The sequence below is a fragment of the Phycodurus eques genome, chromosome 18 (assembly GCF_024500275.1).
Source record: "Phycodurus eques isolate BA_2022a chromosome 18, UOR_Pequ_1.1, whole genome shotgun sequence".
NCBI classification, from domain to species: Eukaryota; Metazoa; Chordata; class Actinopteri; order Syngnathiformes; family Syngnathidae; genus Phycodurus; species Phycodurus eques.
In genome coordinates, this window is record NC_084542.1 from 12,817,470 (window position 1) to 12,832,180 (window position 14,711).

The window sequence follows — 14,711 nt, forward strand, 5'->3', positions numbered from 1 at the left end:
CAAAAATGCTCCCGTGTACTTTCAACAATGCACTGCATTGTTTCTAAACTTTTGCTCATACTTATGGTGTAGAGCGCTAAGGCGCAATTTGGCCCCATGAGATTACAATCAGGATTTGAAACGCGGGGCTCATACTCGTTAATCGCCATCAGCACAGACGCACTTGAAGGTTACACTAAGCTCTGGCCTGGTTGGCGTACCTGTGACCATGTTGCGCGGCATCGTGTGTTATTTAATGCATTGCGTCCAATGGTTAGCAAAAAAATAGATGGGATATGGACCATAAAAGTGACTATACATTCTCAATTAAGAGCATAATTTGAAACACGAATCAAGAATAGACTGGGAGATCAAGATTCTGACCGTCGCATTAGTCTGAAAAGGAGCGTTCAACATTCCGATGAAAGACAATCCCTTTATCTCTGCAAATTCCAACTCTCGGAAGCATTTTTACCATCTGCAGAGAGGTCTGGGATATGGATTAAGCTTCCTTGTTACCAGTAAGAAGGAAATGAGACGGAGGAAAAAAACAACAACAAAGACTAGCTATCAAACCAAAACACAAACTTCGTAGAGAATTAACGTTGGATATCAATAGAACAAGCCTCCAATCAGAATCAGAATTACACCGCCCGTCTGTTATCGTCCATGAACCAGGAAATAGGCTGCGAACAGCAGGTCAAACAAATGCGATGACTGAAATTCTAGTCGTTACAGCATTGGTAAAACAACAAATCCAATTGTCGATTAAGACTTTTGCGCAGTACTCCAAATAAGGTAGTAATGGGTCCAGTCATTAGCGTGTTTTCCAGGTTACAAACGGCTTTAACAGCTAGAACAATGTTGTCTACAGCTGACAATATGTGAGAAAATTAAACTGTTTCTTTTCAATTCTAGGCCAGAACAAATGGCACCATTTCTTGAGAGCTCGATTTAGACAAGCCTGCATATTAAGTCGACATGATGTGTTCATTGTGTAACCGTCCCAATTCCTTAAAAACATGTCTGCAAAGCGTGACAACAACACTCGCGTGGAATGCAGGCACGTGGAGCTGTACAGTAATGCATGCAAGAGGAACGTGCCGTCCCACCACGGCGGTCTAATAAACCCGAAAGGTATGATAGATGGCATCATGACGTAACGTATGTCTCGTCCAATTAAAGGTGGTCAGACATGAAGTCAAAGGTTTTGAGGGCCAGGGAGGGTTGGTGATGGGGGGGAGTGGGGGGGGTACAAGTTGGTGAACTCGATTTGCACCAAGTTTCCGTTTTAGTCAAGACATTAAAATACGTTGAACTGTCAACTGAGAAAAAACGGAAGGGAGTCAGCGTTTCCTCTTTTACGCACGCGTCCTCTGGGATGTCACACACGTGTGATCATGTAGAACAACACACACATAAGTGATAATAACAGAGGCTCATCGTGTAAGATGATCATTCATGTTGCATCATCAAGCGGGCACATGTTTTGGCGCAAATGCCTTTTTCGTTCATGACGGCCATTATGATTGTGAAAACCATACACAGTAAATGTATATTCACATCATCAAATCATATCATATTATTACATATTACAAAAAAATGTATTTGAACTCAGAAGTCACAGAAAATAGTGTCAAGGTAATATTGTAGTATACAACCATTGTCCAATTTATGTTAAAAAGGGATTTGATGAAAACAAATCCTTGTAAAACCGTTAAAAAATTTTTTAAAAACACTAAAAATAGCAATTTTGGATCAGCTTTTCTACAAAAATGAAAAGAACAAATCAATTTAGCAAGAAACATGAAGAAGGCACAAGTTATTTGTTCTAGTGGGCCACATAAAATGATGTAGTGAGCCAGATCTGGCCCCTGGGCCTTGAGTTTGACACCAGTAACCTATGACATGCCATCTGTCTTAAGTAGGAATGTGCAATACAATTAAGCACTATATTTAGATTAAACTTAATTGTAGGAATGCAAATGTGTCATTAGCAATAACAACAATTAGTATTAATCCATAGCAATTTTCCCACGTGTAAAAATTTTGCAGCTTTATTTATTTATTTTTTTCAAAATCTCTGCTCATCTCTGCCCCACACATTAGCCTCCGCAGCACAAGAGTCGAGGTCAGAGGTGAACGACTGTGGGAACGCGGCGGTCCTGTAGCGCGAATCTGTCGTCCTTCTGACGAACGGGCCAGTAACATAAACAAGCACTCATATACACAGAAGCTCGGGACAATGCAGCCCGAGAAAAGCACACAATAGCTACACGGCCGCACGGCACTGCGACTGAAACAATACCATGCACGCTAAAACAACACGGGAGCACAGGACTAAGCCGGCACGGTGATGGGCGAAGCTTGAGACAACACCAAGCGCGCACACGCGCACGCACACACACACACACACACACCATGCAAGCGAATGGGAAACGGGTCTGTTGACACGCAGACTTGCCATGGCAAGTCTGCGTGTGAGTGTCTGGGCGTGAGCTGTGGCCGACAGCAGCTCCTGTGCGAGTGTGCTCATTGTGTTTATGTGTTTTACCGGCATTCAATAAAAGGTTGGTAAAGTGCATCAGCGACGAGAGTATGGCTCTCGGAGGGGGGGCGGGATAAATATATGCCTGTGAGTAATAGTAGATTGTCTGTCTACATGTGTTGCAGTACCATTTGTGTTCAAATATCCATTGCTTAAAACACAGCCACATAGATGCGACTCGTTAGCGCATCTTTAGCATTTCCCATTATGTGTTAGCATTAAGCTGGCGGACTTATTGCAAAGTTAATTGGTTGTTTAAAGTTGGTGTTAGATGTGCTTGTTCTTTCTTTGATTTATGTTTAGTTTGACAGTAAACATCAACTGGGGGTGGCGTTAAACAGCTCGATGGGACTTTTTTGACGAATGCTTCTTGATCTGCCAAACTGCTGCTTGTTATGAAGTGAGTCGAGTTGTTTGGCGCCACCATACCGTACATTACTCGTATGTCAAGTTTTTTTGCTCGTGAGTCAAAGCAAAAACAAAAAAAACAAAATCAACCAAACGACAGCGCGTATCTCTAAAAACTCATAGGCTGGCTAACTTGTACATCACGATATCACCGTTTGTTGTAAAAACCTGCTATCAACTGCTAGTTTAAGCGATATAGCAGGGAAGCACTGTAAACAATCAGAAACCATAGATCTGTGTTCCTAAGATTTTCTTTGTTTGTTTCACCAGGTTGACCAATGTTTCTAGCTCAGTGTGGTTTGTATCCTAATAGGGGGCTACCTTGGACTTAGGTCTGGGCTGCACCTAGTGAGCTGTTGTGACCTGATCCGCAGATGACTGTAAATTCTGCACGCTCCCTGCTATTAATCTTACGGGACATCTAAACACACATGGAAAGGGAGACATTCAGAACGCGCGCACATGCACGCACACACACGCGCACATGCACGCACACACACCCGCACATGCACACACACACACACACACACACGCGCGCGCGCGCACACACGCGCACAAGCTGGATGACAGCCCAGTGACCAGGGCAAAAGGAAAATATCAAAATCATGCGGAGCATTGCAAACGTTCATGCCCAGTACATGGAAAATTCCCACCCCACGTCAAGCCAACAAAGGCAGCACGTGGGCTCAGAGTGCCCTCATGTGGCCACACTGGTAACTGCAGAAGGCAGTAAAAGGTCCATTGTGATCCATTAAAAAAAAAGGGCAGAGCAAGAGGGTGAAGGACAAAAAGGTCTAGATTGACTTTATTGCCTTCATTCATGACTTCCCTCAAATGAATCCTGACCAATTGCCATGTTAATTTATCACCTCTAGATATGACTAAACGCATTGCCAAACACAAAAAACCCCAGTGCATCGACAATCAAAGGTAACACTTTAAGCCAACGCTAATCTGTGCATTAAAACTAAACTCAATGCAGCTCATCTTAACAAGCACCAAAACTGACTAGTTCAAACATAGGCATTCCAGAGATTCTCAACTATTTGTATACAATCAATACAAGCAATAAAAAGTCAATTTTCAATCATCTGTCCCCGTTAACTGTATATGTGCCCTTGTTAATGTTGCAGAGAAGCTAAAGAAAAACGCAAAATACACTCCCACATCTGTGAACGCCCTTCCAAGAAAGAAGCCGAGCCATTGACTGTACATGCTAAACAGTAACACTCATAACATAATGTTCTAACTTCATCATTTATGTGCATGCAAAACTTAGGTGGAGCACTGCCTATTAACACTAACTGTTTTTAGCCTTGCCAAATGGCAACGCAGCTATATTTAACCGTTGTGTGTGATTCATGCAAAAAGAGCTGCAGGGTGTCATGGAAGTGGCGTGATGCCACCACATACAAAACCCGCCTTTCACAGGTGTGATTAACAACGTTAATAATGGCTCAGTTCCATTAGTGTCTTAATAAAGCATGGTTCTAATGCTTGCCAGAGCCTTGGAAATGGAGGCCATAAATCCAACAATCATTGATGTTAGTTACCGCGTCTGCGGTTTTCATGCGACAAGTCGAAATCTTGCGATGGGTCGATAAAAGTGAATCACGTGGTGCCTGAAGGCGATGGTGTGGAATACTTTCGCATGTTAAACATGTGCTGCAAAAAGCGACTGTTCAACTGATTTATGACCAAATCAGCTCACATTTCCACTGGCGGCGTTAAAACCAACAGAAAGGAGGATTTAATGCATTCTTGGGAGACATGTTCACCGAGGAAGCATTAGAGGGCGATAATAAATCATTTTCTTGGAATGTAATTTCATCTGGTGACTGCTATATAAATATCAGAGAGGCTTGTTTATTTTCTTTGCAGAACGGCTCAGCGCGGCCCTGCACATTTAAATGCACGCGTGAAACTCAACAATTGCATTCAATCGACTGCGCTCAGACATTTAAAATACATGTTAAATGTTGACACTTTATTGTAACTGTGGTTTAAACTAGGGACAGACAACTGATCACACAAATTCCACCTGCCATCAAGTCGACAAACCGGGAAATGAAGTAACAACCCTAAACCGAACGCTAATTTGTGCACCCAACAAAACATTTGAAATGAGAGCAGGGGCTTGGGGAAAATGGGTGTTTCGCCACAATAAGTGAACTTGAAAGTGGTTTGGGATCATCACACAACCTAGCTGTTCATGTCATGGCCGGAGAGATTCGGTGTGAGGCGGTTATTATGAAAATGATTTGCACTGAGGCAGAAATGCAGAATCTTTTAGAAAGAGGTGACGTAGAGTATATATTCGTCAACTATGCTTTTTAACGGGTAGGCGTGAAAAAGGGTCTTGCACAGCTTGTATGTGAAATTCAAGTTTGGAAACCACTGTAATGTCTAAGAGATCCCTGTAGATGGCGGTGCTGCATCGCTTTGGATTTCAGATCAGCACAACTTTTGAGCAGAAGATAAAGATTAGGGGGTGAATCTCGGCTTGTCATGTCGATTATGAGGGAGAGAAATGCCGACACGTTGGAAGTCGGACAAGTTGAGGCACCTGACACTCCAACAGAGTACGCATATGTATGGAATACTGTGTGTTATGGGAGTAAAGGACTTCTCCTGGTTACCCAATTGTCATGCAGCGTGTCAAACCAGGTTCAAGAAAAGCAAAACCCAATCTCGTCTTTCTATTGTAAGAAAAAGCAGTGGTGCATTTGGTTTTTTTCCCCGGTTTGTTCCACCTTCTACTTCATTCCCTTCTCCACTTCCAAGTCGACTAAAGCCTGACAATTCCGCTTCCTTGTGCGTCTCTCCCTCGCTCTCAATTCCTGAATAGCACAGCTAGAAATAATCACCCTCAAGTAAGAGTGCCAACCAACCAACCAACCGACACCCCCACCTCGCATTTGCACTCCATGTCACTGGTGCCATGACGACTGCTAACACTTTGCAAAATCAGAAACTCGACATGAGCGCATCCCTCCGCCTGTGCCAGGATAATGCAGTCTTCACGTGTTTTGGTAGTTTGGGAAACTGGCTTCATAAATATGTAGAAGTTGCATATAGTAATCACGACTAAAAGTGAACAGTCCTGCTCTTTTTTTATGATTTCTTCAGGCTTACCGGATTGACAGTGACCTAGATGCACAATTCCAACATGGTCTCCCCCTCCTTGTAGCCAGTCTTTCTCTGCGGGCCAAAGCATACTGCACTGGCCTCACGGGAGGGGGGGAGGTCTGTCTGTGGTGTCGTGTGCCCCTCTGGGGAATTATATGTGCTTGTATGTAAAAGACATGTTACTCCTTAAAAAACATGCATGCCTTCAGTAAAATTGATTCACTCGTATTGTGAAATTGACCGCAATTTCAGGGAAAAATATAAAACTGGACCACGGCATAACTCAATACAGCAAATACAACGTTTTTAAGCCCGTATGTGAAGAGACAATTGATTGTTTTGTAGTTTCAAATATATGACAGTGGCAGCTAGTGGTTATCATGTCTGCCTCACAATCGAGAGGTCCCGGATTCAAATCCTGGGTATTCCAAATTCCTCCCACGTTACAAAAACTTGCATGTTAAGTTCAGCGAAGACTCTAAATCAGCGGCGTTAAACTCTCTTCATCGCGATATGAAAATGTTTTGTTTTTTTGTAAATCTGAATTCTACTGCTCACAATGACATGAAAAAATAAGATACATCACAGTGGGGAGGGGGAGAGAGAGAGAGAGAGAGAGAGAAGAGGAAAAAAAAAAGGTCCTGCAGTGTGAACATAGCCATACACAGCTTTAGGTTTCTAACACATCCTGTATATCCACACAGTATTTGACTGTACAGTCAGTGTGCCAAAGGTCAGTCAGTGCCTGCTGCTTGTGAAGCTTTCGCTCCCCCTCGTCGTACAATTTGTGTGACCTGCTCTGCGGAGATCTCATCTAATCCAAGCAGATCTGTGCAGACCACAAGGCTCTGACGCGCCCAACTAAAAACCGCCTCTCCATTTACTCGGTAAATCAGCACTGCTCTATAGTGGATGGGCAGCGTGCCCATAAACGTGCACATAAAAGCGACACTGACGCAACACATACAGACACAAAAGCTTATAAAAAAGGGATCAAGACAGAACATTCCGGACACTGTCACAGAGCTGTTCTCCCGAGCGCCTGCAGCACGGTCCAAACGGACACAACAAAGCTATACCACATATGTCCACCAGTCTGCACATGTAGTTTGTTTATTCAGCTTTGATTTGACATGTCATCACAGACCCTTTTCTCGCCAACATTTATGCAGAACTCATGCATAAAGTCATTTTTTTCTGGAAGAGGTGAGTCAAAAACGTCCTTTTTATAATAATGAATGTTGTGTCCTAGCCCTTACCACAAATGTGAAATTATGGCAAAATACATGACAAAATCTATATTTTTCCTCTTTAATTCCATGAAGCAAAATACAATATTTTTTAGCAGAGCATGACCCTCAAAAGAAGAATATTACATGAATACTGTCATAAAATTATGTTGCAATTACATTTGAATTATTACAAGAATTTTCTCTCTTTCCCTGACTTTATTCTCTGAGAAACAAATTTTTTTCCCTCTAAAAAAAAAATACAACTTTCTTCTTTTAATATAAATCTTTTCTCTCTATTTTCCATCTTTTCAGTGTGTAGAGTTCTATGGTGTAATAGATAATAATATCTACTTCTCATAGTAGGGCTGGGGAGGGGAAAAAAATAAAATAAAAATACCACAGAAGATAGGTTGACCAAATTTTGCCTAGAAACCACGTTTGCGCTACCGGCCATGCTTTCCACACGGACATTTTTTGCAGATGTCCCCAAACATGGCTGTGATTCCAGTTTTCAAAATACTGCAGATTATTTTTTTATTTAATTAAGATAATAGCATATTACACGTTTTCATAATATTATACTTCATGACTTTTTTGTTAATATATTCAAAACTGGCGGCACGGTGGCCGACTGGTTAGAGCGTCAGCCTCACAGTTCTGAGGACCCGGGGTCAATCCCCGGCCCCGCCTGTGTAGAGTTTGCATGTTCTCCCCGTGCCTGCGTGGGTTTTCTCCGGGTACTCCGGTTTCCTCCCACACCCCAAAGACATGCATAAATTGGAGACTCTAAATTGCCCATAGGTGTGAATGTGAGTGCGAATGGTTGTTTGTTTGTATGTGCCCTGCGATTGGTTGGCAACCAGTTCAGGGTGTACCCCGCCTCCTGCCCGATGACAGCTGGGATAGGCGCCAGCACGCCCGCGACCCTAGTGAGGAGAAGCGGCTCAGAAAAAATATTCAAAACTTTTCGGTTTTCTCCTTTTCAGTGTGGCTCTAATACTCCCTTATAGTGTAGGTTAGCTCGCGCAGGTGCAACATGTCTGAGGGTAGCTGAAATTATTGTTATTCATAAATTGCATCCCCATGTATTAAAACAATCAATCTCGTGCACACTCTGCCACTTCATACTGGAGGTGTCATAATTAATAAGCACTTGTGAGCCATTGTCCAGAGAAAAACAATGTGACTGGGTAGCAAGTACGGGACAAAGCAACGTGTTCCGGGTTATTCCGGGAAGGCCAGTTCGGCATAATTACTGACGCATGAGTGTTTATTGCGCCGGTTGCTGATCCATGCTAAACGGCCATGATTAAGTGACTAAGTGGGGTGTTAAAAAAAAAAAAAGATCATTTTATGCCTCTGACAGACAATTGTCCACTTTCTGCTACGTTTAACAGAAGACGGATAGCGCAGGAAAAATGAACAAATGCCTCTTTGAAATGAATGTGCAATCGTTGGGAAAAATGAGAGGCACTAACCGAGGCTTTGTGTTGAATAATGCATTAGGACATTAGCGAAAAAGGAACCATTTGGAGTAATATGTAATGTAATAAAGTGGCATGTTGAGTTGCAATGATCTACCCGTTTGCAATTCTCCCGTGTGTGTGGGGGGGCTTAATGCAAAGTGAATGAGCCATTTGAGAGCTAATTCGAGTGAGACTGGAGGGATAACACAATGGTGCAATTACATAATACAAAGAAGCCACTTTCTGCACTTTTGAAGCAGCCTTGAGACTGGGCTCCTTTCATCGAGCCAAGGGAATATGGTGACCGGGTGATGGAGTCTGCCCACTCCGTCATAGACCCACGCCAATCCCAACAATTGTCTCTGTTGTGTGAGTGTGTATGTGTATGTGTGTGTGTGTTTGTGTTTTAGATTCTGTGTGTTTGTGCCCACTGGTAATCCCGCATGTCTATTTGCATTCGATCAGTGTCGCAAAAACACATTTCAGAGGAACAAGCATAATAAAGTATTTTCAGCGCCGCACGACACTCACACCACAAACAAAATAATACTATGACAATAACTCCATGGAATTATACAAGATATCCTCATAATTACATCTGAACTCATCAGAAATATTATAATTAAGTGATCATTTTACATGAAAAGGTTTGACTCAGAAAATGTGACTTAATACAACATTATTCTAATACAGTAATTACTTGTAATTATGAAAATATAGTTGACCTATTGCAAGAATAAATAAGAACTTTTCAAAGAAATAAATGGAAATTTACCAGATTAAAATTTAAATTTTACAAAAATACCCTTGAGATTATAAAATAGCAATAAATATCAAAAATTTTCTTCTCATACAATACGACTTACTACTAGCTGTTTTTTTTGTCGTAATAATATGATGGTTTTTTTTTAATATTAGGATTTTTCCCGTGTCATTTAAATGTTTTTTTTTTAAGTGTCGGAAGTTGCAATGACAAAAATGTTGTGAGGAAAGTAATTGACTAGATAAGAAGATAACATTTCAGCAATATTTAGATTATTGTTGTAAAATGCCAGGAAAAGCTTTTAAAAGCAGACATTTTTGAAGTATTAAAGTTATATTGATGTTTTTTTTAATATTAATTTCATGGATTTTTTTTTTATTTTCTGTGTGTGAATAAAACGAGAATATTTTGTTTTACTCTACAAGAAAAAGATGAGAATCGCCGAAATGTAAATACAAATCTCAAAAGGAGATAATTCATTAATAATAATTAATTATTATTCATCAAGTTCATCAAGTAAATATAATTCATCAAGTTCTCATATATTAATATAGGAATAGCAGTACGAGAGAAAGAAAATACACTTGCGTGTCTATTTGCGCTCAATCAATAACACTCTGTTATGTCAAGATCCGACACGAGCCCTCTTGGATGACCGCCAGTTTTTATATGTTGACAAAACTCCCTGAAATGCAAGCACACATGCACAAGGACAGCCCATGGGAACCGGACCTCCTCCTCCCAGCACACACACAGATCCCTATTTTCAGCCTTCACCTAATAACCCTTAACCCATGGGGCTCACTCTCAACACCGGGCCAACATAACACCGCGAACACCATCCCTGGCTCGAGAGATCACTGTCAGGGGGATAAATAACGTTTTCTGAATCTGAATCTAAAATGTGCTTGAACAGCTATCACAGCTTGTACAGTGATTATGGGGAACTTTCTTTATACAGAATGCATGCTGTGAATTGGATGTCATATAAAATCCAACTGCCAATGCAGAATAGGTTTGTTTCTCTTGCAAGTTTAAAGGAACTGCTTTAAGCTCATTTTAACAGCCACACAAGTGTAAAAATAAGTTACCTCCTGTTATGATTAATATGTTAAGAACATTTCAGCCCTCAACTTTCATGTCATACAAAGTTAACAACCTATTAAATGTTACGGATACGATTCTTGATTAACCATTTGCGAACGTTTTTCCGCAGATCCTAAATAACAACTATTCGCTGAAGATCTCACCTAGTTGCACTTTCTGTAACGACCTGAGACGGTGCCCCGTCTAAGGCGTGACGTTAGCAGAGAAGTAGCAAGTGGTTAGTTAGCAGGATAGAAGATTCCAGGAGAGATCCAACATGCAGATGAGACTCCTTGTGCGGTTGACGCCGGTGAAAGCAGGGTGGTAAACATCTCAAGATGATGCAGAGAAAGATTTGGGTCGCTATTGGCAGTGGTGATGAGCTGCTAATGGCTAGCTGTTCATTGTAAGGTGCAGTAAGCCCCAAACTAAAGATAAGTTGTTTGCAAGATACAATCTGTATTTCAGAAAATGAGAGTAACACCGAGTCAAAAATGTAATAGAAAGGCTACCAGGAACGTAGGGGGGGGGGTGCTCAAATTTGGCCCGATTATCGATTTGTGTGTACACTGCTTTAGTGCTTTCAGAGGTTTTGTCTTCAGAGGATCTGACGGCATTAAAGATCCGTCTGAGCCAAAAGCCGCCGCACCCCCCCCCCCCCCCCCCACCCCCACACACACACACTGCTAAAGCCCCCTTTCCATTTCTGACAATTGTGAGAAAGGTGTGTGTGTGTGTGTCTATGTGTATGTGAGAGAGAAGGGAGAAGTCAGAGATGTGGGGTCTTCAACTGTAAGAACCTCGTCCACATGAACAGCGGGCTCATAAAAAGCAGACTTTGGCAAGCCCTGGGCAAATGCAGCTTAGCATAATTCAAAAATACCAGACGGCGTGTACTGCGGTGCGTGGCTAAAACCAGCAAAGCAGCTTTCTCCTTCTTTCATCCCTCTGCCCCTATCCTGCATCTTCCAAAAACACTCCAGCAAAAACAGGAACTGATGTCAAGCGCCAGAACTCCCAATAGCGACATGTCAGCCAATCAAAGTGCTAATAGAGAACTCAGGTCCAACAAGCCAACCCTAATAATTTCCAACTCTCTATCTGACTGAAGAAACACTTCACAAGAGTCATTCCAGCTGATGCAGTTTGTAGTTATAATGACCAAATGACTAAACCGAGTTAAACATACACTATAACTATTAACCCTTTATTGCTCAGTGACTGTTTTTTTTTGTCAATGTCTTTATGTCTCAAAAGTGTTCTCTGTCAATTGACCGGTAGTTGGAGCCGCTCTAGTACAACAACAGACAGAGACAAATTCCTTGTGTGTTTTTTGGACATGCTTGGCAAATAAAGATGATTCTGATTCTGAAATCATGTTGCAAATGTTGGATGATGGAGAGTGTAATGGAATACTTCCAATAAACATGTCCGCTCAAATTGCGTTGTCGGAATGAGACATTCCAATAAACAACAAGGAGAACAAGGGGCTCCTGTGCTTACTGCTTGTCATGTGGTGGTTTATTCATGAGGAGACTAAGGGTAGCAAAGAACATGAACTGCGGCAGCACAGTGGCGACTGGAGTATAACTAGGTCTAAGGCATAGCAACAAGGTACGCTAACTTTAGCATGTGTCGGTTTTTTTGGTCATTTGTATTTGTGTACCCTCAAATGTTACAACTTGATTCAGGAGGAGACTGAGGGGGCAGTGATAAAACGGAGCACTGCAACAAAGTGGAGACTGTGGACCATACAACTCAGCCTCCAGAACTTAATCACAGCAACAGGCTAAGCTAACATTAGCATATTCGTCATTTCTAGCTGTGTATCCTCAAATGTTACAATAACAATAATGCAGCAATTTTATTCAAAAGGAGACTAAGGGCAGAAAACAAACAGGTTTGGGTCAGCAAAGTGGAGACTCCGGAGTATAATACTATGGAGTCCAGTGGCAACAACTTAGGCTAGTGTTAGCATGGGTGTTCTATGTCATTTCTAGCAGAGTATCCTCTCATGTTACAATGGCGCAATCTTATTCGAGAAGAGACTGAGGGCGGTGCGCAATGGAGCACTGCAGCAAAATGGAGACTGTGGAGCAAAACACTGCAGCAGGGTAAACTAACATCAGCATGATGTGGCTATGTGGCTATTTTGACAAATGAGCTACCAGGTACAGCAAGCGTAGACCCCCGGCTGACCAGGTACCTGATTGTGCCAGTGGAAATGCATCAGGTGCGAGTCGGTACCATCGATCATTTCATAGAGGAGCCCTGTCCAATAGTGGCATTGATGGTAATCCACTTGATAAAGCCTGAGCTCTTTTTGAAGAGGCTCGATGCTTACGAGGACGCGGCAGATGGCGGCAGATCAATACCATACGTGCTACAATGAAGGGAGCGCGTAGACAACAGGAATAATACAGCCCTCCTACCTGGACGGCCTGCAAAAGCCGGACGCATCGCTCCCTCACGTCTTCGAAAGGACACCGCTTGGTGAGCATGAGCAGGTTGGCCAGGACGGCGTTCAGGTCGCTGCTGGGTGGGGACCCGGACGCCGGCGAGGACGGCGGTACGGGCCCGATGGCCTCCACCTTCCTCATGACCTCTTGGCGAATGTGCTCCATGGCAGCAGTCCTGGAGCCGGGGTCCCGGCTGGCCAGCCCGTCCCACCTGCCCAGAGTCTCCTGGTCTTGCGCGTCCATCCTCTGATATGGAGACTTGATGTGTGTTGTTGATGTACAACAAGGCTAAGGCAAATATTAGCACATGAGATCACTCAAAATGTATATGGTAAAGTAATTACACACGTGTCACATGTCGACATATATGTGTAAACCAGTGAAAACTGCATTATTGGAAAATTAGAGCCCTACAGCAAAGTGGAGACTGTGAAGTATAATAATGCAACGTGAGGTGGGAATACTAATGTTGTGATGTGTGTGTTTTTAGTTCATTTCGAGCCCTGCATCCTCAAATATTACAATCACACAGACATTTTATTCCAGAGGAGACTGAGGGTGGCGATAAAACGGCACGCTGCAGCAAAGTAGACTGTGGAGTACGAGACGGCAGAGTTAAATATTTTATATTAAAATAAATGGGTAGAATGTACAATGAAAATATGGTAATTCATGTTTGTTCACGTCAAATGACAACATCTGCATTGTCTGCCAAAAACAATCTAGCAGGGGATTTAAACCAACATCATGCCAGACCTTGTTTACCATCCTGATAAATTTGGTCTACCAACACAAAAGAAATCTATTTAATATAAATAAGAACCCCCGCACATTCTTAAATGTTTTCGTACAAGTTTGAACACCGAAACGTCATTCTAAAATGTACAAATACCCAAGCCTGCCTGTCACTGAGCTCCATTCAATCTTCTCCCTTGCCATTTTACAGTACAGGTACAAGGGCACCGCCGCATAGCAAAGACGTGTTAGCTGCTTAAATGTGACAAAAACACAAGTAAATGACTTACTTTAGTCACATTCTTCGGTGCTGGTCTTGCAACGGGACACCTTAACACAGCAACAACCAGTCTTGCTCGGCCCGCAGTAATATCAGAAGGAGGCAGCAACTCTGGGGTAAACATTTGATTGATAGCCTTGACGAGCCAATGACTAGAGGTATTCCGTGCACAGGGGCGGGCCGGGAACGATTCTGGCAGCTGATTGGTTAATCGTCTGTTACCATGCTCGCGAGAAAAGGCGTTCTGGGAGATGAGTTCTCTTCGAAGCTTCCTGACGCTTTTGTGCAGCCCAAACTGTCTTTGAATTAACTACAACTCCCACCATGCAACACGCAATAACGGTCGCCCCTCCTCACACCCCTCAAGTTGTTTATTGCAAATAAAAATGACCCCAAAAAAAACACTGAACAGAAAGAGGGGGGCGGTATTGTACACCCACCACTCTTGGGTTGTTTAGTTTAAATGACGTCATTCCTATTTATGAAACAACGAGTGAGGAAGCGACAGCGAAGTTTAAACGTTATTAGATGGCCATTTTCCAAGTATATGTATTGTAACGTATGCCCTGGTGCAACCTGTAGACTTAGTGGGAAAGTAACATGAAGATAACAAAAGTACGTTTAAT

General features: G+C 42.5%; 1 protein-coding gene across 1 annotated transcript in view; it reads right to left on the minus strand.

Moving 5' to 3' along the window:
• sesn1 (sestrin 1) overlaps positions 1 to 14,173 on the minus strand; it is a 52,459-nt gene extending 38,286 nt beyond the window's left edge. The window contains exons 1-2 of the mRNA XM_061704038.1: positions 14,096 to 14,173; positions 13,044 to 13,358 (exon numbers count right to left, since the gene is read on the minus strand). Of these exons, the coding sequence (XP_061560022.1) occupies positions 13,044 to 13,313 (270 nt within the window). The 5' untranslated portion in view covers positions 13,314 to 13,358; positions 14,096 to 14,173. The remainder of the gene's footprint in view (positions 1 to 13,043; positions 13,359 to 14,095) is intronic.
• Between the last annotated feature and the right edge of the window lie 538 nt (positions 14,174 to 14,711).